General features: G+C 39.9%; 1 protein-coding gene across 5 annotated transcripts; it reads right to left on the bottom strand.

The window, feature by feature from the left end:
• Positions 1 to 2,065: 2,065 nt before the first annotated feature.
• On the bottom strand, positions 2,066 to 26,296 carry LOC124144186 (testis-expressed protein 26-like). 5 transcript variants are annotated; one of them, XM_046513467.2, is made up of 8 exons: positions 14,900 to 15,034; positions 14,647 to 14,818; positions 14,067 to 14,163; positions 10,687 to 10,849; positions 9,809 to 9,959; positions 9,288 to 9,464; positions 5,961 to 6,122; positions 2,066 to 3,136 (listed from the first exon to the last, which is right to left on the bottom strand). In XM_046513467.2, the coding sequence occupies exons 1-8, from the start codon at positions 14,963 to 14,965 to the stop codon at positions 3,003 to 3,005; spliced, it is 1,122 nt and encodes a 373-aa protein (XP_046369423.2). In that variant the 5' UTR covers positions 14,966 to 15,034; the 3' UTR covers positions 2,066 to 3,002. The 5 variants fall into 5 exon arrangements, with proteins under 5 accessions (XP_046369423.2, XP_046369424.2, XP_046369425.2 ...); XM_046513468.2 differs by lacking the exon at positions 14,900 to 15,034 and adding an exon at positions 26,176 to 26,296 and having other exon boundaries at positions 2,996 to 4,287; XM_046513469.2 differs by lacking the exon at positions 14,900 to 15,034 and adding an exon at positions 26,066 to 26,084 and having other exon boundaries at positions 2,996 to 4,287.

The raw sequence follows: 26,296 nt of genomic DNA, 5'->3' as shown, positions 1-26,296 counted from the left end.
TATGTGCAATAACACATGCTGAAAATCATTAAGATTCTTTATCTCAAAAACCTGGCTGAAAGAGCTATTTTTTTAAATGAAACAAATATGCTTCTTAGTCTATTGGCGCATGCGCACTGTTTGAATGCATTTCACAGCTTGACTAACATTAAAGCTCGGAAATGAAAACATTTGAAGATTTGTTTTCGTTAGATTTGTCTTTTTGTTTGGATTATATCGTCTTTTAATGTATATAAAAAGATCCTCTGAAACTTACAGAATCCAGACTTGCTAGAGTTTTTTAGACTTATTTGGGATGCGTACAGGCGAGTTTAGCTACAAATAGCGTTTCCAAAGCACAAGATATTGTTCACTTCGATTCTGTTTTGTGTACTTGGCCAATCACGCTTCAATACCGCATCATGTGACCTGGATCTCAACCAGAGAAGTTCGACTGCTGCTGTTTTTTGTGAGTTAGTTTAATTCGATTTTAGTGATACATAGAAGATAATCCATGTGTCGAATGAAATATCATGTTTCTCTCATCGACATATGGGGGAAAGGAGATATTGCCACGAGTGGCATACTTGTCATCCTTGTCATGCATTTGAACCAAATACACAAGCAGAGGCAACATATCGGTGCAGGCATCAGCGTGACTATGTATTGTCTGTTTGTTTGTTTGTTTGTTGTTTAACGTCGCACTCAGCAATATTCCAGCTATATTACGGCGGTATGTAAATAATCGAGTCTGGACAATCCATTGACATCATGAGCATCGATCCACGCAATTGAGATACGATGACATGCATCAACCAAGTCAGTGAGCCAGACCACACGATCCCGTTGGTCGCCTCTTACGACAAGCATAGTCGCCTTTTACGGCAAGCATGGGTTGCTGAAGACCTATTCTACCCCGGATCTGCTCTGTTGTTGAAAATGGACAAAAGGGGCTACCGCTGTCATCAAGTATCTATCTGAAACAGATAGATCCATCAGACCCAGCTCATTTTGACAAGCGATTTGTAACCATGGGATAGTCTTGAGTTAACCACTATCAGCCACAGTGCACAAGTATGTTGTCCCCATGGCTGCAACGCAGGACTCATGTTCCCGAGGCAAGGGAGTTAACTGACTATGAAAGTCCAGTTTCCACCCTTGGCGAACTAGGCTGGAATTGTGGAGTTTTAGTTTGGCTGGACTAACGAGTCTATGCATTGTACAATCAAAATTGCGGTTTGTAAACTGCCGTGCAGCATGTATACCGTGATCTTGGCATCAATTGATATTTTCAAAATCTTTTCATGTTTTAATCAAGGTGCTCGCGTGATTTGATGCACTTCTCGAAATAAGACCCGTATTATTACACAATAGATCTTGATTATCGATCAGATCGTCTTCCCTGGACGTCGCCATTTTATTTGATGCAAATGGAAGTGATATGAGAGGTAGAATCTGATTAGTCAATAGGAGGGACATGGAAGGGACATAACTCGTAAAAGCCACTGGTGGCGCTACGAACGAGCCTAGAAATTCCCGCCTTGTTCGGCAAGGATGGAAATTGGACTTTTATAGCCAGTTAACTCCCTTGCCTCGGGAAGATATGCATAACTGTGGCTTTATTCACCATATTTGACACCTTCAGATTTCCACCTCTTTCCAAACACGAAGAAAGATCTGTCTCGCAAACATTTTGCAAGTGATGAGACCCGTGAAGATCCGGGTTAGAATAGGTCTTCATCAACCCATGCTTGTCGTAAAAGTCAGCAATGCTTGTCGTAAAAAGGTGACTAACGGGATCAGGTTGTCGGGCTCGCTGACCCAATTGCGTGGATTGATGTCATGATGACAATCACTGGATTGTCTGGTCCTGACTCGATTATTAACAGACTGCCGTCATATAGTTAAAATATTGCCGAGTGCGGCACCAAACACCAAACATACAGTGTGTGACCTGGCTGATTGTGTGTCGTACCCAGCCAAGACTGGAATATTAATATTACTTGGATACATAGTACTCATATTTTAATATGACTATTGTTAGTATAGGTTACAACCGATTTGTCGATGAAACAAAACAATTGACAATGCTTCTAATACTGGTTTATTAAGGCAGCAACAGTGACCGCCTGGATCTCACCCCCATCAGCCAGGCTGAACTAACAGAGGAACTGATAGCAAAATATACAATCTGTCTCAGCAGTAGAGGGGTTAACAAGATGTCATTAAATACAACCATATACACATATGTACAAGAACATACAATTATACAACATGAATAAGGTTTCTCTTTGCAACTATCGAAAATCGTCCCACAGGCTGCACGTTCACATGTTGCAGGGCCATGGTACCAATGCATGAACTGTACGTCATCAATGTGAGAATACCCATATCAGACACAACTTGCAGTGCGGGATTAATGTGAAAACTGCGAAACTAGAAAGAGAATACGCAAATAAAAGCGACAAAAATTTTTTTTACATAATCATATGAAAATCCTTAAGAGTCCTTTGTACAATTCCGACCATCATGAGAATGTACCCGCCTCTTCCAACATGGCGGATCCAAAGTGGTGGTCATTCCTTGTATCACTATGATGAGGACCGAAAGGGTTGATGTACATACTTTTCACAAATACTGAACCTAAACATAAGGAATTTCATTTTCATTATGACAATGACTAGAAAGCGTCATTGTCGGGGACACGAAACCATAGGTGCATGTCTTAATCATGTCCCGAAAACACCATAAAAGTAAATAATTGTACATCCGATGTAAGGACTATGGACTCCGAAAGACAAAAAAAACAAAAAACTTACAACATCTGCAATAAGCCGAATAATTCACTTGTTGATCAACTAAACAGTTGGTTTGTGCTAAAAGGCTAATGTAATTCCTGCTCACAATGGTCTCCCGAAAGTTACAAATCGTCACAACATGTCTGAATTTGAAAAATAAAAACCTTTTTGCGGTTATCCGTATTAGAGATATACGCATGCCTAAGAAGTACGCATGCGCTAATGTCACCATGGAGCCAGAGGTCCGGGCCAGTCTGATACTCTGGTCAGATCCGGCTTCGGGGTAGTAGTTTCAAGCGGGGTTAGCCTTCCTGACGCCAGAGGCATGGCGGAAACTGCTCTTCCGGTTTGCTGCATCTCTGAATAAAGTGTATGACAATAATTTGCAATAGATGTTGTATTGCTTGTGTAGGCTTAATGAATGCCAATCCTTGAAAGGTATACATGACAAATAATAGTTTAGCAAATACGTTAAGATTTTAATAATTAACGACCAATGCCTCCGAGTAAAGACATATGATATTTTAATGTCATGGTTATGTGAACATTTGGGGGTTTTAAAAACAATTTTAAATACGTAAGCATCCAACTTCACTAAATATCCAATATACCACTTAATTGGTAAACAAATCCGCGTGCAGTAAAATATCACATTCATAATTTGTATACAACAATTATATCTATAAGATGAAACATGATCTAAACGCAGTGTGTGAAATAAAAGCCAGCCCGGTAGCCCGTGACTACATTATTTTCTCTCTGGCTAGTGAAAATGAAATCAAGACAGCCAGACTCGCTAACTTAATTTTCCATCCAGTATAATATTTTGTTATTTAGTTGTCAGACATGAAAGTTCGAAGAGGGAATTTCCCGGTAAACTGAAATATTTGCCGTGCCTATTATGTTCCCTTATTTCTAGTTCTGATACAAACCTGTTTGACATTGACCCTGACCTTGAGGAAACTAAATTTTCTTTCTCTCTTACCAAATTTCTTCTTTTATTTGGTAGTGTAAAAACACACAATGGCTACTCATATCTAAAAATACCAAGCGAGCCAGGCTGGCTTGTACTGTTGAAAAATTATTTCACACACCGTCTACACATAATTTTTAGTAAACTTGAAATGTCCCAATAGATTCCATGATCACACAGACGAAACCCTGTAAGGTACATCAGCACCGGACGCAACAAATCGAAACAGATCTAAACAAACAATGACACGTTCGTGATATAAGCTGATTACGTGCACAATCTTTAAACACAACAAAAGCATACAGATACAACAATCAGCACGTGTAACACGGCCAAATGGTTACGAAGACAGCACGTGCGGAGTCTGAGGCCCGGGGGCGCTCGGAGGTGGTGTAGGCATTGGTGCTGTGCAGAAATTTGTGACGGAAGTGCTGGCCGGAACCATCGGCCGTGAACATGCGCGTGCTGATGGTTTAGGCGGCCATTGGCTGTTAGGTTCCTGGTAGGCATCTATCAACCTGCCAAACAGTTCCCGCTCTGAAATACAACGAAGTTGGAACATCCGTGTCAGTTCTACTTTGACCCACGTCTTTAAAATTCGGGAAATCGGCTGTAAAATTGTTTCTGATGCGACACAAATAATAATAAATTATAATAATATTGTGAGTGAGTGAGTATGGTTTTAGGCCGCTTTTAGCAATATTCCAGCACTATCACGGCGGGGGGACACAAGAAATGGGCTTCACACATTGTACCCATGTCGGGAATCGAACTCGGGTCTTCGGCGTGACGAGCGAACGCTTTAACCACTAGGCTACCCGACCGCCCCTTAATAATATTGTGTGTAGTTATATTGCGCTAGCCTCTATACAACCTTTACGTGCTCGAAATGCTAACATTTTCACTCTGGTCAATGGATCAGTGTGCACTTGATTTTCATTATCAGCTCCCTGTGGAGTATACAACCCATGCTGCATTGTAAGCCGCTAGAAGGTAAACAGTCACAAAACGAAGACTATGATCAACGATGTGGTACTCATTTTCGGGCTAAGCTGTAGACGTTGTAATTGGTAACTTGTGTCTGACTAAGACATTACGTGTGTGTTTGTTGGTTTGTTTGTTGTTTAACGCCGCACTCAGCAATATTCCAGCTATATGACGGCGGTCTGTAAATAATCAAGTCTGGACCAGACAATCCAGCATGAGCATCGATCCACGCAAATGGGATCGATGACATGCATCAACTAAGTCATCGAGTCTGACCACTCGATCTCGTTAGTCGCCTCTTCTGACAAGCATAGTCGCCTTATACGGCAAACATGGGTTGCTGAAGACCTATTCTACCCCGGATCTTCACGGGTCTTTTACCTGTGTGTAATATACTGACCAAAAAAAAGATCGCGATCATGAATAATTGTGTGCTCAGTATTCACTACAAAAAATATCTCAAAACACATTCATACTCACTGACTTCTTTGTTTCAGTATACATACACATTACAATTTGACTACTGGCAAGCAAAGAGGGGTTTTAATTAATTCAATAAGTTTGCTTGGACTGCGGTTGACTCGGACATTTTCCAACGTGCATATTGTGATTACACCTTTTTAAGAATCTACACAAACATCGTAATTGTACAATAATTATATATCCCCATACCAAAGATTATGAAACGGCTTGTGATACTGAGGCAAACAATTTTGTAACATACATGTACATTAATTATAGAGTTTCCATTTGCACTTCCGTCATTTTGTCATGTCCACCTTTATTGTTCTCTGAACACAAATTCTCACATTCTGTTTTAATTTCATCATTCTTCCAATCCTGTTCGTTTGTAACAGGGGCGGTTGGGTAGCCTAGTGGTTAAACGTTCGCTCGTCACGCGGAAGACCCGGGTTCGATTCCCCAAATAGGTACAATGTGTGAAGCCTATTTCTTGTGTCCCCACCCGTGATATTGCTTGTATAGTGGTAAAAGCGGCGTAAAACCATACTCACTCACTCACTCGTATGAAATATATGTTCATATATGATCCAGCAACTATCAAACCAGAGCTAGTTACTAAAAGCTTACAACACCGCAAAGTGCCATAGACGTGATGTGCTCATGTCAAATTTCAACTGCATACAAAGAAAGAAAGCACTGCAGTAACGAGAGTAACCTCCCTTAGTGACACAAAACACAACACGGTTATCTCCCATACTCACCTTCACCTGAAGCTCTCTCGTAGTGTCTTCGGAGAGTCTCTATGCCCAACTTATTCCCGACATCTCGGATCTGGCGTACGACGGGGCCGGCGTTCTCGTTGTAGTGGCGGTCGTACGTAGTTCGCGACTTGATGCTGTTCAAGTAGTTGTTCGCTGTTGGAACTGAAGACAGGGAAAGGTGTCAAAAGAAATCATATTTAGAGTTAAAATTGATCTTGGGTTTGGGTTTAGTGTGAGAATTTAGGTAATAAACAGAATATAAGAATATCTCCCGAAGACAAAGCTCGTTCTAGGGATATCACCCAGAGCCGTGGTAACCGAACCACTGGGCTGGTCCCTATAAACGAGTGTATATAGCGACAGTCAAAATCAAAAAGGGTTATGGGAAGTAACACAGAGATACGGTTCCCACATCTACATCATACATCACACTACCCCTGGATATTACTGGCATCTATAAAAAAATAACTACGTGTATGTTCATCTAAGATTTTCATTTTTATTCCGAAGCATTATTATTTCAAGAAACAACAGAAAGCTTTGTTACAAAACCAGAATATTGGGTTTGCCTGAGCAGGTACACGGCCCATCCCTTTAGTTGGGAACACGCGCACTTGTAGTTGGGTCACGTGCAGCCAGTGGTTGTCTCAAGTCCAAGCAGTAACAAGACCGGAAGTGCTCAAAAAGGTGTAAGATTGAATGTAATGAATGTGCTTTTAAGGAAAATTTATGAATTTAAGCGAGTTTTTAAGCTGATTAAACAGTTGTAGAAATATGAAATCACATCCTGTTTGATAGAAACAAAATGCCATGACAGTAACAATTATTCATTATACGTCATTAAAACAGTAGGTTACCTTTTGTATATTGTTGACAACTCAACATTCATTCAGTCTCATTCTCAAAAACGGTTTCTGTAAATGTCTTCGGTATATAAAAATATTTCATGATCCCTAACTTGATTTGTTCTGTATATATAGAATAAATTTCGCGAAACTTGGAATTATGTATTAACTTTGCCTCGTCAACAAAAGCGCCATTAAAAAGTAAGTACCATTAAGTGTAATTAAGAACTTTAAAAACATCGTCGTTAATCGTTGATTATTCTCCACAGAGCAGCACCATAAACAACTTTCCTTTAATTAAGTGTTTCACTTTTTGGGTTACAGCTTGATTTTCTTTTCCTTGTTTTTTTTGTTTTCTTGTAATGCAAAGCGTGATGCGTGATTCTACTGGCTACAGTTTGTCATGCATCACTTTGACATGCATGATTAATACTTAACACTATCAGGAAAAGACACAGTGTAGTAGTTACTGTCGCTTCGAACGATAGCTTGTCTGCACTTCTTGGCGTCTTCACCAACTTAATGTCGTTAACATTGTATAAAAATATGCCAAGACGGGAAAACATTCCATCACGACGCGAGAACTGTCGCGGTCATTATATCATTTATCATCACGTAATTCTGACAGAAATAGGATTGCGCTGCTGACAAATACGACATATCCCAATTAAATGCGATTTACCATCCGCATAATCAGCGAAGTGTGTGACGTCACGGGTACATGTAATTTCAATCACGACATCGGAGCTGAATTCTTTACGACAACGATCCGAATCGAATTACGACAGATTGAGTAGGTGGCTATACAAAGGGGGAAATCAAGCTAATAAACTCAACGATTTAATTGCCTTTGCCACAGAGATATTCGGATTAGGATATCGATTTGTTGAAGTCAACTAATCTGATATGACCGCAGATCGGTTTTGTTCAATGGGGTTTCTCAGGCAAGGTTCGGGATAATGTGCTCAGTCGGGTTAACGGAGAGGAGAGGCCGGCTAATCAGAAGGATAAGCAGGTTACGACACTGCCTACAATGACTTATTCTAGAGATTAACTAATCTTGGCTTATGCGGCCTATTTCATAAAGTGTTTTCTGTACGATATAAACTGCCTGGCGAAGGAAAGTTCCTGCTTGAAAACTGAATTTTGCCAAACAGTTACAGAGAAAGAAACGGTTTATTTATGTGTCACGCGTTACATAGACTTTGTATATACAAAAACAAAATGGACATATAATGTAAAAGTAACGCCCAGCCATCACGCTTATGCGACACAAGAAATCAATAAAGACATCAGTTTATTAAACATATGAAGGATAATGTTTGCATCCTATACAAAACATTTTATACATGATAATATTGATAGTTAACATAATGTTCATGAATTAAATCATTGTTTACGTTTATACATCTTATAAGGTGTGCTTGCTAATAAGACTTGTACATTTTCTGACTTTAAAATAAATATCAGTTTGTTCAAATCAGTCAGATTTGTAAAGGTGGGATTTAATAACATGCAATATTTAAAAAGTGCTTGTCTTAAGTCTTCATAAAAAGGCCATGTTATAAAAAAATGTAATTCATCTTCAAAAATTCTCTTATTAAACTGTTTAAAACATTAGGGGCAAATTCTATCTGGAAGAGGGGGTGGTGGTTTGTTAAGAGGTCCATCTGAACAAAGTTAAAATTCAAGGGTGCTAAGCTTATTGCCATGTCATACATACTTACATACTTAATAGGCTGAAAACAGTCGCTGGACACTGTGAACTTGGGGTCTAAAGTACAACTATGATACCGGTATCAAATACATCACCATGGAATAAATAACCATTTCTTGTTTGTTTCATTTCTTAGCCACCATCAAACGTGAGTGTATACTTTCTTTTGCCCGACACTTTAGAACTTTATAAAGTTTAACTTTTCTAATCACTCTATTTATGGATCTTTCCATGGGGTCGATATTGGAAACAATAGTCTGGACCGGGCAATCCAGTGATTGACATCATGAGCACCAATCTACGCAATTGGGATACGATCACATGCATCAACCAAGTCAATGTGTCTGACCGGCTGATCCTGTTAGTCTCTTCTTGCAAGCATGGGTTGATGAAGACCAATTCTAACCTGGAATCTTTATGAGTCACATGTATATAAGGTGAGTTAAGGGGTGTATGTAATAAACACGTATATACATCCAATGATAGGTATTTTCTACAGCTTTACAGCTTTTGCTTACTAGGTGATATTGGCCCCGAGCAAGGAAACCACTATATGGTAGATATGGCATTCAGCGATACTGGGTGCATTAGAGTTAGTGATGTTTTACACCACTTTGAGTAGTATTCCAGCAATATCACGAGGGACACACCAGAAACACACATTTTACCCATTTGTAGAATGGAACCGTGATTTAACCACTAAACCTCTAAGCTACCCCGCCGCCCGGATCCAGCCTTTGCAAAGCAGATTCTGACTGTACTTACTTCCGCCGTTGGCCGGGAGTTGCTTCTTTGGGTTGCTTCCGTATCTCGTTGTTGGAACTCGGAGCTCATTCTGTGGGGAAGTGCCTTGGTAGGAGTATCGCTGTACGGAGTCTAGTGTGTATGGTATATTTTCCCGCCAATCTCCCGGAAGGTTATATGCACTTCGTACCTGGAAACCTTTTGAACAACAAAGAGTAAGTGAGTGGCAATGTTCCATCAATATTTCGGAGAGGGCGCGTATCTGATACATGTTTGAGAGCTGAACACGTGTTTTCAGAATGACGAGTGAACGAAATATAACTGAAAAATATATATAACAATACCGGCACGCATTTACCTACATTGTACGTCGTTGTGAAAATTACAGATTAAGAAAAACAAATGTCCTTGCTTTTGTATTATTTTGAAGATGTGATGTTTTACATATTGAACCACCCGTTAGAAAACAGCTGCGTCGTTATACCCGACGTCATTATCGTAAGTGTTGGTCATAGATGAGCAGATTATGTTTGTGTCCCGACCTTGCGGTATACCGAGGTAGTCGTTCTGGTACGTGGAGGAACACAGCCTTCTGTGGACCTGGTTCAGCTTCTCGTTCGTCACTTGCTCTGTCCATGGCGTCACATCCGGTACAGGGTTCTTATTGGACGGGAACCTCCAGACCATGAACGCCTTGATAGAATAAAAAAAAAGTGTGATGAAAAATATTATACAATATGTAAAATACATTTACATGTTTCTGCTTTCGCATGCACAACGCGACTCTTCTCTCCATTTAATACCCAATCCGCCAGCATGTTGCCGTTGGCCGTACTTTGCCTCTGAAAAACAAGACCCGTGGAGATCCGGGGTAGAATAGGTCTTCGGCAACCCATGCTTGCCGTGGGACCTAAGACTAACGGGATCTGGTGGTCAGGCTCGCTGACTTGGTTTGATGCATGTCATCGTATCCCAATTGCGTGGATCGATGCGCATGATGTCAATCACTGGACTGTCTGGTCAAGACTCCGACACCGACCATACATCAGAAATTATACATTTTATTACATATATGGGGTTACCTTTAATATTACTGCATAGGGCACTGGGTATTTATGTCGAATATTGGGTTTCTAGTGGAAAGAAACTGGAAAATGGAGGATCAAGGAGGGGACACAGAAAGTCATTTTGGAATGACTTCAATACAATTTGATAGGACTGCCATTGATCTGAGAGTAGTCTCCCTTTAAATTGAGTTCCTTGAGTTACACCACGAAATATGTCCAACCCTACTAAACACGACATGGTTTAAATTTTGGATACAGTACCAGAAAATGACATGAAAATAAGCGCACCAATCTTCGAACCACGAAATGGGTTCGATCTAGGGTCCGAGTACAGATTCCGAATACAGACTCACATTTGAAGGGTGTGGGTTGTTTTTCCGTGTACCGGAAGCCGACCCGCTTCTGACTTGGTCTTGCTGCGCCTCCCTTTTGGCGTGGTAGTCCGTATGGTAGGTGGTATTGCCCACAGGGCCGCTAAGGCTGAAGGCGTTGGTGTAAGCCTGGGACGTCATGGGTCTGTGAAGACGTGAGCATTAGTTGGTGGGCTTTTGAATAAGAATAATTTGACAGCCACAGTATCGAATGTGAAGACGCTATGAGTGAGTAAATATGTTTCAAGTCGAGCAAAACCAAGAGCGATCGCGTCCGGACCAGACAAGCCATGTTGTCGTTGATAGTTTAGGCAGGGGTCGAGTTACGATGACACGATCACCCAGGTCATATCTGAGGATCTGATTTCGCCAATAACTATGATCTAAGTACATGTATTCATACGAAGCAGGGCGGTGGGGTAGCACAGTACATGGTTAAAATATTCGCTTGCAACGCGGGTTCGATGATAAACGTTTATAACAATGAAGAAGGTCGAAAAACAATCAGGCTTTGCAAGAACGTGAGGAAAACACGTGTTCCACGTTGAACTTAAATCATAAGAGGTCAGATAGTCCCAGACTCATCGAATGACTACTGTCTCAAACATACGGTCATCTTTGCATGCAGTGTGTTTAATGTAGAGTTATGTGTATCTGCACTCGGTGTCTCCACGCAGTGGTCTCTGAAGTTGCAAGTCCAATTATGAATAAAAACAAAAAAGTCAAAGGGGTGTAAAATCAAAGTCATTTCAAAGCTTAAACTTCTTTGTTCAGTGACCTTAAGATTGGGGCACACGATAAGCTCGAGATTATGATCACATTATACTGTATATTCATAATGCCACCGTTTATGGCCGTATCATGTAGTTCCTTATCTCGATCTGAACGCCGATCTCGTGTATAATTACCACTTTATAGGAGTTTGAAGCTGATAATCGGCTGCCGTTATATAATTAACGCTGTTATACGCCGTACATGACCTTGCTATGACGATAATGGATATACGTTCACATACTTCGGAATTTTACTGTTTTTCTAGTAACTATGGTGACTGACATGCTGGCATTGGTTCATACCGCGTCGCGAACACTGACCAGGGTTTAGAGTAAAGGAATATTTGGAGAATAGGTATCTGGAATATTTTCGAAAAAAATAACCCATCTAAGGAGACAGTGAGAAAAATTAAATTGAGGGTAATTAATTTTTTTGTCATATGGAAGATGAGATGTTCAGTTCATTGTAGTAAATTTGTTACCAAAAACATGTTGCTCTTTTATGATTGGTAAAATAACTGATGTTAAAAATATTTCTTCTTAAAATGGCCAGTGTTGAAAGACCGATTATGAAAAACATTTTTTCCAGATACCAAATCCTCGCAAGAACACCAGCTCCTATCTAAAATAAACTTTCAGTTCACCATATTTCATTGTGATGTGTCTTTACTCTCACCGCCTACGTTGGCAAAATTAAATATTTATTACAAAATTCCCGTTGCCTATATTTGACAATGTGTAAAGATTCCTTTTCTTTGAACCATTGTTTGGACAACATCTACATAAATTGAGTCCAGAAATATTAATTCAAAAAGCAGTGAAGCGAACCGTATATAATACCGTCAACCTGATCAGCATGTAGAAGCCATTTCAATATATTATAGAACCCGCTGTTCATTTCAGACGGAGCGTGAGGGCGGTTACCAATGAGAGTTCCGTGTCAATAGAGGATATTGAACTGCTCGAGGGGCTATGATTTTGACATAGATCAATAGCTGAAGTGATGAGGGCAGACACGGATCGATAGCGAGATCGATATGTACAATTGCATTCAAACCTTCTGCTCAACCACGGTTCACACACACAATCCTAGCCATACACAGTCGACAAGTAATCTGGCTGTCTCAAAAGCTACCTTGCACTTTTTGTTTGAAATAGTTGCTCAAATCTTATCATTTGTTTGAACATCATGGTTACAACAAAATCCATGTCAGTTCCCCATACAACTGTCTTATTGGGTATGAAATAGCAAAAGAACATATTCATAATGACAAAGTATAACGAAATATTATAATTTACGAAATATCTTGTATACAGACCCTAAACTATAGACGTAACACAATTACGTGCACGTGTCTTATCGGTTCATTATTGATATTGTTAATACGTCGTTGTTTTTATTGTTATGGGAAGGGTTTTCTCACATGTATCCTAAAACCATATATTATATATGTTAAAATCAATAGTAGTGCAAAGAAATATAGTCTGAGATGGTACTGAAGAAATAAGATAACAGTACAGCGTTTGTCCTCAGTAATACCTTTCTGCCATCGACACCCAGCCAAAGGTAAGTTGTCAATGCAATAACAGCATACTACTTCAAGCTGAGGTCGTGATATGAGCGTAGATGTTCCCTTGCACAATTTACTTTAGCAATACCAGGGGCCCTGAGAGGGTTTGATGTCAAATAAGAACTCCTGACAAAGCTAAATGTGCTCAAGGTGGAGGGCGGACGCATTTCAAGTGCGTCTAAGTTATAAACTGCACATTATTTGTTTCACAAACCAATCACTGCAAGTAGGTCTGAACTCGAGGCTGAGAAGGTTTATGTCAATAGTGGAAATATCTTATCAAGACTGGAGACTCGTTTTTGTGGGTGATTGACGTTAGAGAGGTAGTTGAACGTTTGTTTGTAATATAGTTATTTCATCAGTTTGTTTGAAGTGTTTGGAAAAATAGATTATCCTGTCGAAAAAATGTGTAGTACCCCAACTGGGAGTATGTTGTGATGTTTAAACACTGATAATTCGAATAATGACTGTGCAAAATACCAACATTTAATGTTAACATACACCGTTCCTTACAAAACTGGTAATATCACAATTAGTTAAGTACACGCACAGCGGCACACATGCATAGGTCAATATTTATCTTCGATAATCATATACTGATTGATTATTTACTTTGAAACACATGTTTGGGTCTACTTGTATAAGGTAAACTAAGGAGTTCCGGTTGTTTAGATCTGTAGCAAGGCATACACACTTAAATAAACAAACTGTTGATTTTGCATAATCAATCACGAGTAAACAGAGAAACATCCAAACTGACAAAAGCGTCATCGATTATGTCCATACTCAAAATAGTCGTCACTATAGAAACGATGGTAAGGTTCGATTCTATACTATACATGTTCACTAATATTTTTTGGGTACTTTTATTTCTGTTGTTTATATTTATTCTCTTGTCCTGCGTATATCAAAATATATAAACGATCAACTCATCCTTAACAGATAAAAAATGTATATTTTACAGATTAGATCAATAGTGTGAATAGTGTATTTATTGGTCACAGGAATAAGTACTCACCTGAGCGCTCGGACATCTGGGTCCCTCCGTTTGATGTACTCCCGCTTGTAAGTAGTCTTGTAGGGACTTAGTATGTCCTCCATTGTCTCCGACCCCCCTGCAGGGAGAATGTGAACATTTATTGAACAATGCATGCGATTATGTTCGCTGATGAAAAACAAACAATTTAGCTTCAGAACAAACAGTGCTCATTCCGAATCAATCAATCTATCTCAAGTTGCAATTAGGTGTGATTTCAATAATAGAAGAACACATTTATAATCGCATAAAATGATGAAAATGAGTGTTTAACTCCGATTCGCCACAATTCTTCGTCAAAAAGTTACGATTTTAATGAGAATGAAAAAGAAAATATGAATTTATCCGAAAATTACTAAGACAAATGTCGGATCAAACTAAATATAAAACTTACATCTGACATTGTGTAATATACAAGGAAATATAACTAATGCCAATAACAATTCACACTTTCATATAATTTCTCACACTAAATAATTTTCAAAGTTTGCCATTACGCAGAGGTAATCGATACTTTTATTTACTAGGATAACTTCTGTATTTTCATGATAGGGATATATACCTAATGCAGGCATTGCTGTTTTTGGCCGGCGAACCTGTGACCTCTTCACCTCTTCTCCGAGTTTGATAGAAGTGATCAGCTCCAAACACCTGGCCTTATCCGAGACAGGTGCCCGGTCGTAATAGTGTTCTAAATGCTTGACAAACGTTGGTGACAGTGTTTCTTCTCCCAGCTGAAAAGATATTTCAAAAGATGTATTTTGAAACAAAACACATGCCCGAGACAATCTTCTAACTGATCTTGTGTAACTTACCCGAGTGTCGATGTTTACAAGGCCCGTGTAGGGACTTTGTAATCGAGACATTACGTCGGTCGCCATTTCTACCGAACAGAAATCCTATTAAACCGTAAGTGTGCTACTGCTGTTTTCCTACGACTAGTTATACTTCGTACGCGGCGTCGGGTTGGGCGGTCTCGCACAACGGGTAGAATATTGATTTTTATTATATCGTATTACTTTACTCACCATAACTGACTAGAAAACTGATTAACATTTTATAACGAAATGTATTGATCAATGTGACATTTATACGATATTCGCCCCATCGTTTCGTTGTGTATTTAGCTATCTCAGTCAGACAAACAATATATCAGACAGAAGGGAATCGATATTATAACGATTTGGTAAATATTTCATTTATCTCCACTGATGTATTACTTGAAAAAATATACTGTCAGTCGAATATGTTGAACTGTTCAGTATTTTGGGGTGTTATTGTTTTTGCGCACTTCAATCTCTCTAAAAATCAATCTATGAGTTCAACTAGCATTTCTTTTTCTCTCTGTCTTCATGAAATAACAATTGATGACCATAGTTGTATATGTAATCATCTAAAGGGAACGTAATGACTCTTTAAAAATGCCACCGACCCCCAACATGCCCCCACCCCCACCCCCATCCCCCACCCCAACTTCCCACCCACCCCCACCCCACCACCCTACACCCACCCGCTATGACCGCGTAGGATAACAGACGCACTTTATTTATATTTACATACTTGCCTGATTTAAGCTACGCATGTACTAATTGTACGAATTATTTCGTAAATATCTTTAAATTATACATATAGATAGCATATTGCTCATTAAAAACAGATGGCTGTTTACTTACATTCTGCCTTAGAAAGGTGACAAAAACATAAATATTCAATTATTTCAGCAGAAGACATTTGTTTACATTAGACATAATTGACTGAACGACTTTAGTATGCGATGAACAACAAGTAATGTTTAATCAAGGTGTTTCCATTCTCGCTGCTCATGCAATATTTACGCACACAAATATCATCAAATCACACTCTCACGGAAATATCATCAAAGATTGATAGTCGTAAAGCAAATAGCATGGATGTTTCACGCAATTGATCGTAGATTGGCTTGAACGAGGGCCTATATGTGACGTCACAATCGTGTTGTCACAGGACGCTTTCTTGTCGTTAGGGGGCGTGGCATCTCGTCGCGATCGGTGACAGAAAGTAAACACTTGTGAAATAATGGGACAGTTTCATTTTCTCTCGGTCCATGTTAAACCACACACGTAAGGTAGAGACAATAGATCACCCAACATAAACTTACGATGAAACGAACTATTATAGATATCTACTAATTTTCATAATAATTTGTTGATGTTTATTATTAACCCGTCAAATCATTGAGTATGTACAATGGGTATATATATAGTCGCATGGCCGGTGGTTGCTCGATACTACAGGTATGTGCGTGTTTCTAAGCGAGGTACTAGGATATATAAAAGTAGCACTCTGCACGTATATCATGCAGCTTTCACGACACAGTGTATTATTTACAACTTATACACTAACCAAGATAAACTAAGAATCTATAGAGGAACATTGTACAAACATACACGTAGTAACGGTAGAAACAGTGCTCGTGCATTTATCATAAACTGGAGAAATAGTTTTTATTAACCATTTTATTGGCCGGGGCATATTACTATTAAAACCATATTACTATTCCGAACATTACTACAACTGTTGTAAAAATATATTTTGCCTGATGTAAACAATAAGCTACTTAAGTTTAGACATGTTTAATGGGATCACCACTTTCAATTAATTATTAGTATATACTACTTATTCTTCATAATATAAGACGACCACACGTGTATTTTTTACATGTCTGAGTCAAAGGCGAAAACAACTGACAGCTGATACCAAGAAACATGCTTCTGCATTTTTTAGAAACACTATTTAAAAGATATTTCAAATTCAAACAATTATTTTATTCAAATTTTTAAATCTTATAAATTTATGTTTAAAATAACATTATAAAAAAATCACATCTTGTTACCAGACACCATAAAATCACACGGACCCACAAACAAAACCCCTCACCTCGTTATAGATATACTGAAGCTGTGCGGACGTCATGTTGCCGGCGGTTGTCCGTCCGTCCGTCCGTCCGTCCGTCAGTTCAGGCTTGGGTTACACAATCACGTTAAGCAATATTCCAGCATTGATACACGAGATATGTATGCAGGTTGATATTTGTACCAATAGAAACTCCTTGTATCGATACACTACCAGGCAACAAGATGGAGCGCAGATTAAATACCGTAGTTAACCCAGTACGCGTTGATGCTAAGGATACCCATGATCTGAGTTAGGCGTTTGTAATATCATTTGTTGAACTATTATAGACAACAGTGGACACTATTTTAACATGGAAGTACAAATCCTTGTAGAGTTATCAAGGTTCCAAGAGAAATTATACACCTGGAAATTAATGAGCACAGATCACTATCTATTTCCATGCATAAAACAATGTTTATTATTATCCTGTATTAATTTTGTGACGAAAAAAGTACCATTTCAAAAATTACATGGATAAAGATATATAGTGGTGCCTAACTAGTTTCCAGTTGCATATCTATCGTTATTTGGGGCTGTTGTGTGGCCCAGTGGTTAAAGCATTCGCTCGTCATACACCCGTCGGCTTTATATTGCTGAAATATTGCTGAAATATTGCTGAAAGCTGGGTAGAGCCTCACTCATAGTCCTGCACCATGACTGTGGAATATATTTATTTTATGCAAAAACAACAATATAGAAACGCATACAAAAGCAAGCCTAGCCAGCTGTAGCTAGCTCTATTCCACATGAAATCAGCGTAGGGAAATTAATTAATTTTTTTAGAGTCAAGAAGGATATTGTGTAATATAAGACTTACTGTTTCATAGACTAAATGTTAGTCTACCTCACTCACACCATCGGTATATCGCTTTACATGCAACAACAACTGTCACACTGCCACACACACAACCAGCGCTAAGACTTACAGACAATACACACAATACATATTAATGCCCCCGCTGGCTTTCTAATGAAGTTCATGAACCTATAGTCAGGTTCACTTAAGAGATGAGACAAAACCAGAAGATCGGCAACACAGGTAGAAAAAGACCGGCCCGTCAGTCGGTGATTGCCTTTCTCACAAACAACGGATACAATGACCATTGCACTTAAGACGTTTAGACCCGACGTGGTTCAATACACACTAAACATGCTAAATCGATGGCGATCGATAATTCAGCAAGCGTTATATTATTAATATTATGAACATTTCGAATTCTCCTGACACAAATCGGGATTCAACTGAACACATGCTGTTTATGGTTCGCTGATCAACTACGGTATAACTGCCATTGGCGTTTGATTTATCGACGCTAATCTCAATCTTTGCTAGGTGTTATTGTTTATTATTGACGCATACGATATCGATCCACAAGCATATCCCAGCATTGCTGTTTCCCTATCAACTAATCGTGGCGATGAAAGGCACCCGAGCAAAGGGCAGAAAGAAACGTATTTGTCTCGAAGTCCATTTGGAACAAACCGTCTGGATACTTTCTGAAAAAGGTTGATCAAGCCGGAATTGGTAACACAGGCCACCTTTCAGTCAATTTACTGGAGGTGAGGTGAGGTTAAATGGGATTTAACGTCGCGTTCAAGATGATTCCACTTCTACAGCGACGATGGGCGGTCGGGTAGCCTAATGGTTAAAGCGTTCGCTCGTCACGCCGAAGACCCGGGTTCGATTCCCGACATGGGTACAATGTGTGAAGCCCATTTCTGGTGATGTTGCTGAAATATTGTTAAAAACAGCGTAAAACCATACTCACTTTCTCACCAGTAATTCGAGTATGGTCTTGACACGCCGTGAACGAGTGGTTGACAACAGGAGCATCGATCCACCCTACGCAATCAGGTCACAGAGGCTGTCCGAGGCAAATGTAGTCGCCTGTACGGCTATGTAGAGTGAGTGAGTGAGTAATGTTTTACGCCACTTTTAGCAATATTCCAGCAATATCACGACTGGGGACACCAGAAATGGGCTTCACTCATTGTACCCATGTCGGGAATCGAACCCGGGTCTTCGGCGTGACGAACGAACGCTTTAACCACTAGGCTACCCGACCGCCCCCACAATAGACTAATGAGGACCTCGTCACACCGGACAGATCGCCGCGAATGTTTGTTTGTTTGTTTGTTTGTTTGTTTGTTTGTTTAACGCCGCACCCAGCAAAATCCCAGCTAGTCGACGGCGGTCTGTAAATATCCGAGTCTGGACGAGACAATCCAGTGATTGATGTCATGGGCATCGATCCACGCAATTGGGATACGATGACATGCATCAACCAAGTCCGCAAGCTTGACCACCCGATCCCGTAGTCGCCTCTTACGACAAGCATAGTCGCCTTTTACGGCAAGCATGGGTTGCTGAAGACCTATAGTCTGACCCGGATCTTCACGGGTTCGCAAGAGCGCAGACGCGGCGTTAATCAAAATTCAATCATTCACCCAGATACCACTCTTCCCGACTCACTCAACCACCCACTCACCAGACAGACAGTATGTCGATAGGACCACACAGAGGTCGACGTAGATCACAATATCCTTTTGTATGTGCATGTACTGTATCATACACGTACACCGAAACCACTGAAACATTCAACGCCCCCCCCCCCCCCCCCCCAACACACACACACACACACACCACGTGATCAGTAACGATGTTACACCATGAAACTCGAACACTTGTCCCATTCTGGTTCCCCCCGCCGTGATATTGCTGTAATTTTGCTAAAAGGGACGTAAAACCATACTTATTCAATACCTGCCTATTACGCATTGCTATTTGTAAATATACGAGCCTCGTGAAGATGAATAGCGTGTGCAGCTCATGTCTGTCATTCTTAGTGCATTAAAATATTGATGTATCCAGTCTCACAAAGCGAGAACGGTCACAAACAGCCCGTCTTTGTCAACTCATACCACCTTCAGACTGTACATAACATACACCACATTGTTACAGGAATGGCTGAATGGTGCTACCGACTCGATCAATGTGGTTGCCATGGTGTCCATATTTAAAAAATGGAATTTGAATTAAGTGAGCAGTTTTGCACGACACCATACAATGTACATGTCAGGTTCCTTGTTCGGGGATGGCAGAAATTCGACATGTTGAGAGTTGTGTACTTTAGGCGAGCCACACAATTATGGTCGGTGTTCGAATCCCAGATTCGCCCAGACTATGTTTCTAGGTTTGTCAGCATCATACCCATGCTCATGGGTTTCACGAAAGCGGTAAACGTCTAAAGCTGTAACAATTCGGCTTTCCTCGCACTTCAAGCTGTCACGCCATGATATAACTAAATTATAATGTTGGAGACATTGAAACAAGCATGAATATATTCTTTGGCAAATGTTTCCTTCGATTGGGCGCACCGCCAGAACGCAGCATTGGTAACGGAACAATCTTCTCTTTCTTAAAGTCTGGCATTCCTGCCGTGCTGTAACAACGTTATCGTTATTTCGCTGACAATAAACAAAAGGTCTTCAACACCGACCCTGGCATAATACCGGAAATATATTCCTACTGAATGAGTAAACAAGTGGTGGTAGATTGATTCACCTTGTAAAGTCATCAAGACATTAAACCAGCCATAGACGCATACACTTCACATTATCTACGTAAGCAACTCAAATAGATTGTTCACAAGCAATTCCTGTGGAAATGCGGGTCGTTTCTTCAGAGGACAGGAATTATATAGGAATCCTGTATTCTTTGTCAAACTCGACATGGGTGTTCTCGTATAGTTTGTTTGTTTGTTGTTTAACGCCGCACTCAGCAATATTCCAGCTTTAATGGAAATAATCAAGTCTGGACCAGACAATCCAGTGATTGACATCATGAGCATCGATCCACGTAACTGGGATACGATGACATGTATCAACCAAGTCAACGAGCATGACCACCCGATCCCGAAAGTCGCCTCTTACGACAAGCATGGTCGACTATTACGGCAAGCAAGGTTGCTGAAGACCAATTCTAACCCGGATCTTAACGGGTAGGTCTCACATAGAGTGGATTCTTTTTTTCAGGGTTTCCGGGATATTGCTGATGTTCAGTATTGTCATCGTACAAACAGACTAAAATGATTATCCAGTGGTTTAAACATGCTTATTGCGTGCCATAGTTCCCCGACAGCCTGGGCGGATTGCCTACATTGTTAACATGTGTTTAGATCCCAAACACAAACCTTTACACGTTCATTGTCTCATAATTTTGACGCGTTCTGTACTTCAGGGCCCACTTGCACAAAGCGATCTTAGCGCTACAACTATTGTAAGCCTATGTTAAAATATTGGAGTTACGATCATCTTAGCGCTAAGATCGCTTTGTGCAAGTGGGCCCAGGTCTAGTTTTGGATCTGACTATGTTTAGGAGCTACACGTGTTTAGGGTCTAAGTATGGGAAAGACCCGTATCCCTCCCTTGAAGTGCATCGTAGGGTTTATATAAAAAGGGTCGCTTTCTATAGGTTTTTTTAGCATTTAATGGTGTTGTAGAAGTTAGGGGCTCCTTTTAAGTGAGTGATAAATGAATCGGGTTTAACGCCGCTATTAACAGTATTCAAGTTATATCACGGCGTGTCAGCTTAATGTGGGAGGAAAGCCCGAAGTGATGCAGGTCTCAGACGTTTACCACTTCGGTGAAACCCACGTTTCTGGCGTGCCCAAGGGACGCAACTCTGCACAGCGAATCGCGGCGCCTTAGACGACTGGGCCACCCGTGCCCCCGGATCCTTTTAAGAAAAATGAAGGGGCTATCGTAGTATTCAGACATCAGGACACATAGATACAATTACGAACATGTAGCCGTGATGCTGTTTTGCGGACTGTTGCGATTCACGCCATTTATTCATTCCCTCCCAGCACTATCCCAGCTTTATTCGCGGCTTGGGCCCTGTTCCACTGAAGACTGTAGCGCTTCGAAAATAGCAACTCCCATTTTTTAGTATAGAATCACGACTGTCGTAGCCCTTTGAACGCTTTGCGAATTTGGGCCCCCTGTCGTGTACAAAACTTGGGGACATGAAAACCAATTCATCTTCGTATTGCCAGCATCGATTCACGTGATTGAAGAATATACGTTTATTTAGAACACTATATCAGATAGATAGAGTTAACGTTACGTTTAGCTTGGAATTAGTCTCTCAACCAGGAGTTATCCATGCTCAACAGGCCAATCATTTCTTGTACCACATATATAGTGCGAGTGAGTGAGTGAGTTTAACGCTACTTTGAATATAAGTTTACTATTTTATAACACTTGTCTCAACTAAATGTCCAGGAAAATGACGCAGGTGGTAGACATGTACCACATTATAGAATATAGGGATTCGAGCCCGTGATCGGCGGATCCTGGCACTACAAAGGGACGCAACTCTGCATTGCGGCTTCGATACATGAGTGTGTCCTTCGTTCCCGCCAGGACCTCAATTCCAACACCGGGGATTATAGTTTATAATGAGATTTGCTTCACAGCCAAGTTTAGATGATGGTACTTTCTCTAATTCCTTTTGTTTACAATTACAAGTACCTGACTATTCGTTATACTTGACGTCACTAAACTTGAAGTTGACAGTATCACCTTGATGACAAGTAGGTCATGATATTCATACAATTGGGCACTCGTACTCAAAGATATAAATTTTAACACATTTCGTAATAAGTAATTTGACCTGTTTTTGCATTTGTTGCGGAAGCCATTTTAATATTAGTGTTTTCTATATTGATATCATTGATCTATTACAATTATTTGTATTGAAATGTAGATTTGTATTGAAATGTATTATATGTAGTGTTTTAGCCACAAGCAAATAAGTAAAATAGCATACACATAAGATAGGAGGAACGTTGAGTCACTGTCTGCTTACAACCGACTTTTGAAGCCAACCACTGGTAATACCCCGTTCACATGCGCCTCTATACACATGTGTGCATATTTGCATAGGTGTGTGGAAATACACACGTGAGTATGCTTGTCATGTGAACGCGTTTACTCGTGTGTGTATATTTACACCAGGAGCAAATTTGCATGATGTCTGGAACAGGTGCAAATGCAAATGTAAATTGCAATTTGCACTGTGTGTATATGTTTACCAACGTCAGAGGACGATCGAATTAATATACTCACGGCCAAAAGAAACGTGAACCACAGAAACATATAGTGAGTGAGTTTGGTTTTACGCCGCTTTTTGCAATATTCCAGCAATATCACGGCGGCAGAAACATATAGAGAAGAATGTACGTTAAGAGATGTTTCTTATGTGTACCACTTAATGACAAAACTAACAATCAGTCAAATGTGACCCCAAAGTGTCTTTATTTTTATCACGATATGCTGCACGTGTTTCCAAACTTTACACGCTAATCCTGCACAAGACAAATGGTGCATCGCCAGCAATAGATCTATGACGTCACTTGTGATGCGTTAATTAGCGTCGGTTCACACAGCATAGCATTATGTTTGTTTGTGCGTCGAACCAATCTAAAATTTCTTAATATGAGTAATTCTTCATACATTTACCAACATGTCTAGTACTCGCGTTTCTGTTGTGTATTTATTTGTTGAATTACCAACACCAAACAAATTTTCAACAGTTCTGTATTCTGAAGTTTCCAACTTTTATGCATATGTACAGAGTTGGGCGGACGGTGTTTTCATTTGGTTTCAAGGAGTCAAAACTTTGTGTACAAATCAATTCAAACACAAGTTGCTTCACGCAAACATTTTCGGCAAAGTTACTCTCTTCTCATTCAACTCTGATTGGAAAACAACCTGTTTTGTGTTGAAAGTCGTGAAAAAAACTGATGAATATATGTGCCATACACCATTTACATACTTTATTTGTACACCTAAGATGCTTTTCATGTGAACGCATAGTATATTTACAAATACACACGTATGTATAGTTACACATGTGTAAAATTACTTACGTGAGTAAATGTTGTGCATGTGAACGGGGTATAAGATGGCGTACGTCAAGGATTAAAATCGGAGCCAACCTAGGATTTTAAGCCACGACTGGCACGACTAAGGGATGCAACAATTTCGGCTCCTGAGACCACTGATCTGAATTGAAAATTTGGGAAATGTCTTGAAATCATTAATTCTAATAATCTCTGTGGCCGATTGTAATTATATGTCATCATGTACGCGCTTCATGCAAAGAAATTGGAATAGATGAAAATGTGACGTCGTAAAACGGTTGTATCATTATTTCAAAATGTAAGTAATTATTATGCTATATATCCATATGTTCCTCGGGATACACCATGCGAAGGACAGGTTGAAGGAAGTGTTCGAAGCGACCATATACTGCCCCAGTCACGTGCATGCTGGGATTCAAACAACGGACCTGTTTGGGGTATCACTGGAACATTCCACGCCCTTATAAATGAGCGAAACAAAAAACATTACTGTGTAATCAGTCCCCAAGATAATGTCATGTATACTTACCTTTAATGTATGTCTTATCTATGAACATCATACACTGTAAATAATGTGTTGAGAATGTAAACACATACAGGATGTTTAGGTCTAAACATGTTTCGGGATCTGTTAAATCCTAAATGCAATACTCATTTGGAGTATTCTATCTAAAAGTTTAAGGTCTAAACACATGAAATGAGCTGTCTTCTCACAGCCTAAACACAACATCTCCAAAATCTAAACATGATAAGAATTTTAGAATGTTTAGAAAGTCCCCACATTTAGACCCTAAACTCTTTTAGCTGTTATACACAATCATAAATATGTTTAGATCATAAACGAGTCACTGTGGGACAGGGAACCAGCTTTAGTTTGTGTTTAGCATCTTAACACATGTTTACATGTATGCGTTTTGTAAATCCAATCAAAGCAATATTAAAAGAACATTAAAGTAAAACCCAAAATGTCTCCGGTTGACTCTTACTGAGTAGTTTAGTTATGTCTTATTTGTTTGTTTGTTTGTTTGTTGTTTAACGCCGCACGCCGCACGCCGCACGCCGCACGCCGCAATATTCCAGCTGTATGACGGCGGTCTTTAAATAATCGAGTCCGGACCAGGCAATCCAGTGATTGACATCATGCGCATCGATCCACGCAATTGAGATACGATGACATGTATCAACCAAGTCAGCGAGACTGACCACCCGATCCCGTTAGTCGCCTCTTACGATAAGCATGGGTTGCTGAAGACCAATTCTCACCAGGATTTCACGTTTAGTGATGTGTGTGAGTTAGAATTCGAACCCCTTTCAGGGTCGATGACCTAAGGGAAAAATGGGCCTTTGAACATTAACCACAATGATCGCGACTCGTATAAGACCCACGCCCAACAGTTTATTACGGGTATTGAATCACACTGAGTATGAAACATCTTGGCCAAGTACACAGTGATTTATTTCTTGTGCGACACCACTTGCGGATCACCATGTAGGGTTCATAAATGGAATGGAAATTGAACACACAAACTGCTAAGCGTTTTATGAGGGCCCGTCTATGACTGAACCTATGTTTACTGTACAGCCCATTACACAAGAGGCACATAGGTATAATGTATTCCACGACCCGTGCAGCGATAAATTCTTACAGAGATACAGAGATTGCACTGTAACATCTATCGACCGAAGGAAGACACTTTTGTATATGGCTCGACATACATGAGCGCGTAATGGAGATCGATGATGATTCGCGTAGCTTGGATACGGCGTGAATACAGTGTGCTATGTCATTGAATACCATAGTCAAATATTTGTCAAATCTCGCTGTATCAATAATCAAGTAAAATTGAGTACCATAAGATCATAATCAAACATACATTTGAGAAATTCATTTCCAACCGAAACAGATATGAGAAAGGGATTTTCACGTCATTCTTTTGGTGGGTTTACTCTATCAACAAGAAGATGTTTGTGTCGTGTTCATTATGAAATAGAAACGGAATAGACTTGAATTTGAAATTGTAAATACATTAGACACACTCGTGATTCAGAAATTGATCTTTACATCAATAAAAAGTTTTATATTATGTATGTCCTGCGACTCTAAACATTTGTACTTACGATTTGTCATTGGAATTCAGGTTGAACAAGTCGCCCACAGATTGCGTGTACAGTGGGTATTAACACATAAGTACAACTGACAAACTAAATATATATCTAAACACACCTACCTTCCACTTGTTCCGATCTGTTAATGAACAACTACCACTTGGGCGAAGATGCGTCTATGACGTCACAATTGCGGAACGTCACGCACTGCCATTGGTCGCGTGACTCCGCGCTCTGTTGGGG

This window comes from Haliotis rufescens, unplaced genomic scaffold (assembly GCF_023055435.1).
Source record: "Haliotis rufescens isolate VD_foot unplaced genomic scaffold, xgHalRufe1.0.p SCAF_7, whole genome shotgun sequence".
NCBI lineage: Eukaryota > Metazoa > Mollusca > Gastropoda > Lepetellida > Haliotidae > Haliotis > Haliotis rufescens.
Note: the sequence above shows the minus strand (reverse complement) of the source record. Positions and strands in the feature narration are given on the sequence as shown.